At 30.1% G+C, this 11,584-nt stretch overlaps 1 protein-coding gene across 1 annotated transcript; it reads right to left on the reverse strand.

The window, feature by feature from the left end:
* Positions 1-1,238: 1,238 nt before the first annotated feature.
* Positions 1,239-3,649, reverse strand: LOC141529739 (uncharacterized). Its single transcript, XM_074246422.1, has 2 exons — positions 1,550-3,649; positions 1,239-1,471 (listed from the first exon to the last, which is right to left on the reverse strand). Exon 1 carries the CDS (start codon positions 3,302-3,304, stop codon positions 2,444-2,446), a length of 861 nt encoding a protein of 286 aa, XP_074102523.1. The 5' UTR covers positions 3,305-3,649; the 3' UTR covers positions 1,239-1,471; positions 1,550-2,443.
* Between the last annotated feature and the right edge of the window lie 7,935 nt (positions 3,650-11,584).

Here is an 11,584-nt window from a genome sequence, read left to right on the forward strand (position 1 = left end):
AAATTAGGCCAGATCATCAGATTTAAATAGATTTTGAAATAATAATTTTAAGTCTAAATAAGAATATATTGATCGGATGCCGGCTTACACTTTTGATTGAGCTGTGATATGAATAAAATTTTTTTATTTTATTCCATGTTAGGCCAGATCGCTGATTTTGAATAAATTCTATATTAAAAATTAGATAAGTTTATATATAAGAGTAAATTATAACGATCGGATGCCAGCTTATATTTTCATGTAAGTTGTAATTTGGATAAAATTATTGCTAATATTATGTCAAATTAGGCCAGATTATTAGTTTTAAATAAATTTTATGTGAAATATAATAAAATTTATGTTAGAATATATTATATTGATCAGATGCCGGTTTACATTTTTATGTGGAATGTAATTTGTGAATAATTTATTAGATTATCTCAAATTAGGTCAGGTCATATAATTTAAATTAATTTTATATTATAATTATTGTATTTTTTATTTGTCAGAGCAGATATGAAGAGCAGCGCGATTATTTATTCTATATTTTACATGTTCACTTTTTCATTAATTTTTTTTCTACAAGTAACGGAATCTGCCTTATCTAGTTATCTTTGTCGATAACGCAGTTATTTTTATATCAACTTCGCGCTACTCATCATTTCTCCTCAAATATTTATTTTTCTCGCCGTCAGATGTCATTAATAGTGGTGGCATCTAAAAAGAACATGGCGGCCGCCTTGCCAAAATTCTACTACCGTTACCCCTTAATCCAAACTTCTTCATTTCTTAAATAATTTTGGTAATTATACAAATCAATGTTCATTCTTAGTTAAAAACCAAGTCAAAATACTAAAGTTATTTTTATAAGATACCACATAGTGAAGATTCATTTCAAAACATTCAGAAAAATAAATTATATAAGTATTGAGACACTGAAGTCAAATAATTTATCTTTTTCTAATTTACTTTAAGATTTTAATTAATTACTCAATGAAAGATAATAAAAATTAAGCAGATTGAATTAATTAATAAAGAATCTATATTACTTGAATAACAATGTGAAAATGATAAAGATAAGTCACACAATTATAAATTCAAATATTTTGAAGTTTATATTTAAAAAAAAATTAGCTTAAAATTTTTAAAATTAAAGATCGAAACTTAATATTGCATATTTAATCTAAAAATACTATATTTTAATGTTAACTATAGTTGCTTATCATTATTACTATTTATCATTGGTCATTTTTTCTTAAAAGTATAAAAACAAAATTACAAGAACATAACATTCTTTTACTCGTTAAAAAATCTCAATTGAATGACTCATTGTGGTTCTAAAACATAAAAAACTCCGTGAGGCTGCAATCGAGTGCTAGGTGACACATACTCAGGTTTCACTTTGAGGTCATTGAATTTTTTCCAACTACCTGATATTTTCCTACAGTATGCAAAATAATGACCGACATCATAAGCTGCTACTCCAGACAATCTGAAAATTTACATAGAATAATAATTTTTAGTTCTAAATACATACATGTAAAAATAATATAAAATAAGGTTAATTAACCGGTAACATAAGTCAATATAAATTGCATCCTTATTGTGAGCTTTCAAAGTAATTTTAGCTGGAAGTTCGTTTAATGTACAGGTACGTCCAGATGATTCCTTGCTACTTCCACGAATATCTAATTCAATAAAAATGCACTCTTTAGGAGTATAATGACGCGTTTGTTTCACAGATTTACACAATGAACACGAAACATTAAAAATTTTTGGATGAAAATCTAGAGCTTTTTCCAATGAAGAGAATCCTTTTTGATTATTACACTATGGTTAACGAATAGAACTGGTAAAATTTTTGTGTAAGAGTAACCACAACCTGGATTCGAACACGTCATCTCTTCAAGTACTCCAGGTACCTCTTGCAACAATGTCTTCCACAAATTTATAATATTGTCTTGACAATTAATAGTCTGACATAGCACAGAGCTTTTCGAACCTTTGTCAGATATCTTCTGCAATTTCCCATCAATTGTTCCAATGTATAATGGATGCAGTAGTGATAGTCTCTTTTCATAAATTTTTTTAGATGGCCCACTGTTCATAAAATCTGATAAAAATTTAAAAACTGGAATATTAGATTGTGTGTGAAATTCATGAAAGTTTGGATGTTCTAGTGCACTATGAAATAATACTTGAACAATCGTGTCAAAAGGACACGTATTGTATACTATCCAATTTTGTTTACTGAAAAAAACCGAACCAGATAAATTGCCATTATTTAAAACAAAAATTTTTTTAACTTTTTCATTAATTAAATTGTTTTGGAATTTTACTTCAGGATAATTCTGAAAATATTTGGTTTCTTTTTTATTGTTCATCTTATTCTTATTTATCTCTTCTACAGCTTTAAGTAAACAATCATTATTTACTTCAATAGAAGGTAAGTCAGTTGTAATATTTACGTTTTTCTTGTTATCATTATGATTGTTTTCATTTGGACTAATTTCTGTGATTTGTGTCGATGATGAAACGTTTTCCAAGTTCTCCGATTTAATCGAATAACCATGATCATGGGAAATTGAGCAATCGTTATTTGTGCTTTCACTATTAACAAATATAACATCGTTATCATTTTTTCATCATTTTCTTCTTTTGTTGGATTTTCATAAGCTGTCCATGCATTTCTAGCAGTTTTTTCCTTTCCTTGCCCTTTCCAGTTTTCAAACCATTTTCCGTGTTCACATTCATTCATGTCATCCTTAAATTGATTATCGACAATTAACTTATTGACTTTAGCTCGAAATATACAAATGCCACCTAATAATTGTGATATGTGAAGCTTTAAAAATTTAAGAATCGTAGTAGGTAATTTAACTTGTTGCTCTAAATCCAATTTTAAATCTTTAAAGTCACCTTCTACGAAACAAGATGTTCCTCTAGACATCGTCTCTGGGGTGCAAATATTTGTAAAAATTGGAAACTCTTTAATTTTTTCTAGTAGTCTGTCATATAAACCACGTACACGAAAGCTATTTAGATTCGACCCAGTAAAAATAATTGTATTAGCTTTTTGACTTAAATTATCAACCCACGTTAAAATGGAGACAGACCAACCGAGGTGATCTGTATCAAAATTAGAAAGCTTATCCAGAAGAATTTTGTCGTCCGAATCAGGTTCATCTAAATCACTGTCTGCGACTTTAATGTTTTTATCAGAAATAAATCCCTCCAAGCGTTTTCTGGCGTCTAAAGGGGTCATACAGTTATTATCAACAGCAATTATTGAATCTTCAAACTCTGTGTTCGCAACAATTAACATTAAAATAAAAATTTCTTCCAGTTGTTTTAAATCTCGACAGTCAACAATTAGCGCTATGCAACGGATAAAAAAAGTCTTAACTATTTTACTTAATGCTGATTCAAAACACTTTCACTTAGACACGGAATGGATGAAATGTGCAGTATCTAATCTAATAAACGTATTGGGGCGTTTATTAGTTCCAGTAATTAGTGTTTCAAAACAAAAATTGATATATTCTTTTAATGTTTTATTATTAAAAGCAATCGACATCGCATTTAAGAGGGCTTTTGAGCCATCAGAAACTGCTTGGCTGGGTAATTTAACTTTCTGTACCCATCGCGAGAGCCAAAAGCGATGAAAGAGGTGTCATGTACCTCCGACAACATTTGATACACGGCTACTGAAGTTCCATTAAAATTTATCACAATTTCGTACAAAAAATATAACCTGTCTTGTCGCCTCTTGAATCGATGAGTTTTTGCAACACCACCGGTTGCATCTATACATACACACGAATATTGCCGATGTGTGCGTTGATATTCACTGTATGCTTGAAACTGCGTTGGAGTTGCATAAAATACATAAAATGGTGTATCACCAATCGCCAAAATAGAATTAACATAAGACGGATCAACATTCATGTTTCTAATCGCTAAAATCATATCTCGCGTGTCATCAGTTTTAATACCAAGTTTCTTGTTGCTAGCTTCTTTCTTCGCTTGATGCAGAGTATTCGAATCATACACAAACGGCGAACCAGTATCTCCCGGATCTATATAATCTTTGGCTTTATCCTTCCTCCAAGCAGAAGCACGAGTTTTCAAAAGTTCTGCTTGTACTTTCACACGTTCTGTTCCGTTAAGTGGTCTTTTGACATCTTCGTGTTTTACGAAACGAGTATCACGACAAAACATTTTAATATATACGGGCCCGACCTCTCCAGGACAGTCTTTAATTATTCCTTTCACTGGATTGTGACAATTTTTAGCTCTACAGCGTCCGGTTATAGTCGCATAATTTCTTCCATTTTCAGTAATTCTGCCTCTTTTAAACACGAAAGCACACTTTAAATGGTGCTGCTTCCAAAAAGCATTAGATACTGCATTAGTCCACACCTTGGGTTTAAACCCAATATATTTGCGACCTTTGTAAACCAGAGGCTCAAGGTTGTGTATTTCATTCCACAGATCCCGGGAAATTTCTACTGTAAAATATTCATGCTTATAAATATCATCATTCTCAGAATCTGATTCTTCATTAAAATCATCCTCGTTACAATCTTCATCTGATTCTTCTGAGATGTCACAATTTTCATTTACGTTTGATTTTTTATTAGATATAATATTTACAGTGATACCACACTGTCTTCTGGCTTCACTCAAAATTCCTCTTCTATCTTCTCTAACATTCGTTCTCACGCTATCAATAGACCATTTACCCTCTAGCTCAGGATCGTTTGCAATTTTTTTCCAGATTTCTGACTTCCATAATGGAAATTCATCATTGGCGAAATGAGCTATGTATTTTTTAATACTTTCACAGCTAAATCGACCGGCACAGCTGCTACAGGTGGCATAATAAGTTACTCGAAAGCTGCCTGTAAAAAAAAAAAAAAAAAATTAATTAAATAATCAGATAAAAAAATTTTTTAATATTAACCTTTTACACCTAACTTAGTTGGTAAATTTTCTTACAACAATGGAAGCAACAATATATCTATACAATAATATAACGGACGTAGTTGTCATTTGTTAAAGCTGTCAGCACTACAAGTATAATAATATATGTATAATAATAACTGACGATCAATTAAAGGTGAATTTTCGAAAAAATTTTTTTTTTTAAAGCTGTAACTCATCACACTTTTAATTCATTTGTTATTTGTTATTTTTAGTTATAAAATAACAAATTTGTCAAATTTTTCCACGATAAAATCAAATTTTACTATACCGGCATGTGATAATTCCACTTCATCGATAATTAAAATTTTTAGCAATAATAATTAAATAAATAAACAAGAATTGTACAATAATTAATTTTTACACTAAGAACAGATAAGCTTTAATTTAATTACTGAATAGGTATAGTTAAATACATTTAAACTACCAAATGATTATGAATGTGTAAAAATAAATAAATAAATAAATAAATATAGTATGAAAAATACTGACCCCATACTCATGTTGATGGCTACATATTGATAAGAAACGATTTAGCTTTATCATGGAGAGTATCAGCTTCCTCACCAGGTCCTCGTTCACTAGCTTCAGTCTTAAATGCAATGTCAATTTTATCCTCATTTTCCATACTAGCATCTATTTTATTCAGCCAGTCGTGATCTAAATAAAAATCATTAACATTTAAAATGAAATTTATTAAAAAATATGTGCGCTATGTGCATAAGCCAAACGTCAATAATTAAAGGGCGGTTGTAATTCTTTTTTTTTTTTTTTTCATTCTCAATGTCAGCATCAATTTTTTTTTTTTTTAATTTTAACATGGATCATCACATCTTTTAATTCTTATTAAAAAAAATAAAGAATAATGAAGAAGTGAACGATTATGATATAAATTAAACGCCATTGATTAAAAAGTAGTTTTAATAAATATATCTAATTAATATAGCATGATATTCATATTTATCATTCAACTCAATCATTAAAAGGAATCCAGCACAAATTTTACGTTATCTATAAGGGCAATTTATGATAAGTATATAGAATACAAAATTTTATTATTGAAGAACTAATTTTCTCGACTCAAGATAATAATTAGGAAAATGAATTTTATCTTGGCTGGAATGAAATATCCTTGTCTTAAGGAATTGTCTTTTAGTACCAAAATACATGATTTTTTCGAAAAATTTTCGTAGTTCAAGCAAACCTTTTTTTTAGTGTAATAAGTAGTAGTGCTAATGAAAATTTACCTGAGTTATCGAAGTTGAAATTAAGTTCCTCAAAATCACTTTAAATTTTAGAATACTTAAAGGTTTATTGCCAGCGTTACCCTTTTGATTTGGAGGATAAGTACCACCATGCTCTTATCGTCCACGTCCATGAAAAATGCAGTCATCTAGAACCCAGCCAACAGGATACTTCGTTTTTCATTTCAACTTACGCTTGGTTCGTCAATTCGAATGCTGAGATTTTCTATCGGGAAATAAAAATTTTTTGTGAGGAAGTTAATTTTGATTTTTCATTGTTACAAAGTTTTCGAATTTTTGATAGACTTGTTACAAGAAAAATTATTAATTACTTTTTCCAAATAAAATAACTTTTATCAATTTAAGATTGATCGCTATTTTTGTACAACGGTCTCTTTTTTATATAATGAAAATAATAAAATATTAACGTTAAAAACTTGAGGTTAATTTCTTAATTTAAAAAAAAGAAAATACACTTGAAATCAATACTAACTTTTCACTCTCCCCGTCGCCATCACAGTTAATATCATCAAATAACGATTTGACTTTGCCGTAGTGATTAACATCAGTTTCCTCTGCAGGTTCTCTTTCACCAACTTCAGTTTCATCTGTACTGTCATATTTTTTTCTCGTTCTTGGTATCAACATCAACTTTTATTTTGGCCAATCGTAATCTAAACTGATAAATCAGTTTATATAGTATAAAAATCTATGAATAAAAAATAGTAAAAATAATCATCACCGACGAAATAGTAATATAATTAGAATGCTTAACTAAATTTTTTGAATTATTTCAGTATTAATTTACCTAATATTGTAATCATTATTGAATTTTATATTATTCTTGGGTTCACTAACAGCATTACCCTGTTGATTTTTAGAGTCAGAATAACGTTTTCATCGTCCACAACCATGGAAAATAATGTTGAATCCAGTTGCTACAGCTACCTCCACACCCACCTCGACGTCCTTGGGAACCTTGAAAATGCCACTGATTTTCGTGAGAATTACAGTCACATTTTCTATCGTTGGAGTGTGAGATATCACTTCTACTTTTACGGTTTTGTCTAAATTTACACATATACACATGTTAACTCTATAAAATTTACCACTATCGGAACTACTTACAATATTTTCTAATTAGAATTAAATACCTTTATAGTTAATCGAGGTACTCATACTGTTGAATAAATACTTCATTCAAATCGTATTATTTGATGATATTCGAAATGGAGCATTATTTATAATGTCATTTTTTTACATGATATGCACTATGCGTCGCTCAATCGCCATTAAACTGCTGGCGCATGCGCAATGTAGGCGTGAGGTGATGGTCTGCTTATTAGATATATAAAATAATTAATAATTGGGAATTTAATTGTTTTTATGATCGAACAATCACCAATAGTCGTCGAACAAACGATAATTGATCAAAATTAATTAATCTGAGCGATAAAAATAAAGATATCTAGTAAGGGGGCCAACTTAAGGGTGACCATTTGTTTAATTATTTATAAATAAATAAAAGACGAACAAACAATTTTTACACTCGAACATTAACGAACAAACGACGAACAAACAATTAAAAATAAAAAAATCCGAAAATCGAAAAAGTGGGGCCAAATTCAGTGAGCCTAAAAAAAAGTCAGGATCGAAATTCGTGAGCGCGCTATAGTATGTGCTGATAAAATTTAATAATTTCAAGTAAATAAATTGTGATAAGTGAAATAAATAAATTAATACGGTAAAATAAATAATGAACAACTGTTATAATAAAAAATTAGTGGAAAAAAGTACCGTAGAATTAAATAAAATTTCGCAACCTCAAAAAACCGTTCTGCTTACAGTAAATACAGTCGGTAGTCTGGCGCTCCGTTTACAACGGGATTTTTGAACAGACCTTGGCGCCAGATTCTACCGAATCTGTGGATATCAATTGTGTGTGTACCGTGCTTACACATTCGTTTTTGTCAGCACTGTTGCAAAGAAATCATTGGAAGCGGTGCTTCAAGATGTCCTGCCTGCGACCACGAAGTGAGATTTGAAAAAGGCTACTTTCCGTAAGAAAATGTAATCAAGTCTATAATCAAGATTAACCCTTTTTATCATAAACAGTTTTTTAAATTTAATAAAAAAAATCATAAATTAAATTTTGTTAAATTTAATAATAAATAAATATTAATATCTATTGAAAAAAAAGTTGAGTATAAAATAAAAAAAAAAAGCTTCATTTAAAAAATTTCATTGAATAATAATTTTTAATTAGTGATGATTAATATAATATAATTTTTATAACATTATTTTACTTGCAATAATAAGTTATTATTGTAATGTTTTGTATAAATAAATTTTTCAACACTTCAATTATTAGAGCCAAAAGCTACCCTGATAGCCAGCGCTTTCTCAGTAAGTGTTGACTTCCAGCAGTTACGGTTAATTCATACATCAAGTTGGCAGTAATTCTTCTTTCAACAACAGTTGTAAGCAAATTGACGGAAATCTACGGCCGCAACTTGAATACAAGTTAACAATCAAACTTGTAGTTAAATTTCCTTTCAACTTTACTACAATTTGAAGGAAATACTTGTACAGCAAGTTTTGACGTCTATTTGCAGAGTAAGTTATAGGTAACTAATAGGTAATCGCTCGCTTTGCCAACTCTTTCCGTCAAGTTTGCTTCAAATTGCGGACGTAGATTGACAGTAAGTTATAGGTAAGGTGGCTATCAGGGTACGCACTCTCTGTTTCATTTAAAGATTTCTGTTTTACCAATACAGCTGACGTGAAATTTACATTATCAACAGTCATCAAATTCTCCCGCCTTTTGATACGCCATAGCTGTGGCGTGATTTGGTATTATTGTGATATATTATGATTATGGATCTCAATTGTGACCTGACTAATATAGAGTTAGACACTAAGTACTTTTCTATGTAAAGAATAAGTGAATAAATATCATTGAATAAATTAATCTTGCAAATAATATCATTATTATTATTATCCACAGATTCGGTAGAATCTGGCGCCAAGGTCCGTTCAAAAATCCCGTTGTAAACGGAGCGCCAGACTACCGACTGTGTTTACTGTAAGCAGAACGGTTTTTTGAGGTTGCGAAATTTTATTTAATTCTACAGTACTTTTTTTCCACTAATTTTTTATTATAACAGTTGTTCATTATTTATTTTACCGTATTAATTCATTTATTTCACTTATCACAATTTATTTACTTGAAATTTGTTGTGAATCCGAAAGGATTGATCACAACGCTCTCTGGAAAAACCCTGTAAGATTTAAAATATATGTATTTTCAATTGTAATAATATCGATAAAAAAAAAAATATAAAAATCTTTAAATATTTTAAACTTTTCTATTTTAAATTCTATTGTTTAGTATGGGAATTTTTCTATCATAAATTTTAGGGTATAGACCAATTTATAATCAACGAAAATTCCCAAGAAAAAAACCTACAAAACTTTATTGCGGTTCTGTAATTTAGACATACAAAAAAAAACTACTTTGTTAAAATAAGTTTACGTTAAATGTAATGGTCACTTAGAATAAAATACCGAACGTTTTGGAATATTCTTTACAGACTGGGAAAACCCAGTAATTTCCATTTATTTTATTGTCATAATCCTTAAGCGGCTTATTTTCCAAAACGTTCGCTAAAAAGGGAATACTCGAATACCTAAGACTAGGCAATAAAAACCAGACATCCATACTGGCTGCAATCAACCTTGGGAACGTCATGAGCCATCGTGACGTCATTTCAACGTGGACCTATTTTGCCAACTCGAGGAGCGATGCTAACTGAAGACAGGAGTTGCAGAGGCGCGCGCAACTACCCTCACTACCCTCTAGGACTCTCCCACCCCCCAGGGAATGAATTCTCAACCGGGGGAGTCGAAAACCAAGGAACTGGAGGACACTTAACTTATCAAGAAGCAAGACTGTAGTCCGTCACGCGAAATTTTATTTTTCCTGAAATTATTGTCGGTACTGGTAGTTTGTAAACCATTAAATAATAAACGATAGATTTGCGCGCAATGCAAATCTAAATTAAACTAAAATAATCTGAGTGTTTTAAATTCATTTTATATATATAATTTATATTTAATCATTCAAATTTAAATCTATTCTCCCGCCTTAATCTATTTACTGCGAGTTGAACGCCCAACCGCGTTCCAACGGGCGAATTAAAAGAATTCCATAAATTTACTATAGCCAATTTGGGGGCTATACAACAAATTATGTGACCGAGGCGGCAGGACCGCCACATTATCAACAACTTCAGTGACCTCTGGTAGAAGTGGGGGAAGTTGATTCTACTATATTGTTCCCGCGTTTTTTCTCAATTATTTCTTTGTTGTTAAGCGACTAAGCTATGTACCTGTCTAAACCGGCAAAAAACGTTACTAAAAGCCCAGTGTGTGAAAGAATGAAAGACGTTGAAAGACTATTATTTTTTGTAATACGTTTATTTAATAATTATTAAAAAAATATATACTTTAATAAAATGGAGACTACAAACGTGTTTAAAGATATCACGGAGTCTAATAATGTTTTAAAAGCTTCTGACATCGATGTCGATGAAGACTCAGGTTTTTCAAGCCGTCCCGATGTAAATGATAAAAGTAAGTTGCTTTCATAATTAATTTTTTATTTAATAATTAATATCTGAACAAATGACGATTCAAACATAGACAGTCATTGAACTTTCAAAACATGATTAAATTATTCGTTGAAAATATTGTATTTATAAAAAAATTTTTCACGTACATTCAGGGTGATTGTGATTGGATTTGATGAAATGCAATGACACTGAAGTTAACAGACGCTTAAAAATTTTTGACTTTTTTTATTAATTAAATTACAACTAAAAAGATATTTCTAAAAAATTGTTTTTCAAGTTTTTTACATGTGAAATTTTTTTTTTAAATTGTATAATTGTAATTTTTTCAATAAAAAATTTCTAAAAATTTTGAAATGTCGGCTAACTTCATTTTCATGAAATACAGCATATTATATCATTAATTATAATTTTTTTTTTTTTTTCAGATGATTCAGACGATGATTTGATTTGCAACGATGTTAAGTTTAGCACGATTCAGATTGAAAAACCGAGTACGAAAAATACTCGTCTTGAAACAGAAGAGAAGCGTGCGAGAGAAGAAGATTATCAGCGGCAACAGCAAGAACAAGCATATAACAGTTTGAAGCATTTGTTGAAAAAAAGCAAATTTTATTCCAATTTCATCAAGGCTAACATAAATAATCCCAATAAATCACCCGTTAAACGTAGCAGGCCTTTTACTCGTAATTCTTCTAAAAGTTACGAAAAATCAGATAGTGACGAAGATTTTGAAAATTCACC

The sequence above is a fragment of the Cotesia typhae genome, unplaced genomic scaffold (assembly GCF_013202065.1).
Source record: "Cotesia typhae breed Kobodo isofemale line unplaced genomic scaffold, CoteBio_Ctyphae contig_48, whole genome shotgun sequence".
In the NCBI taxonomy this organism is placed as follows: Eukaryota; Metazoa; Arthropoda; class Insecta; order Hymenoptera; family Braconidae; genus Cotesia; species Cotesia typhae.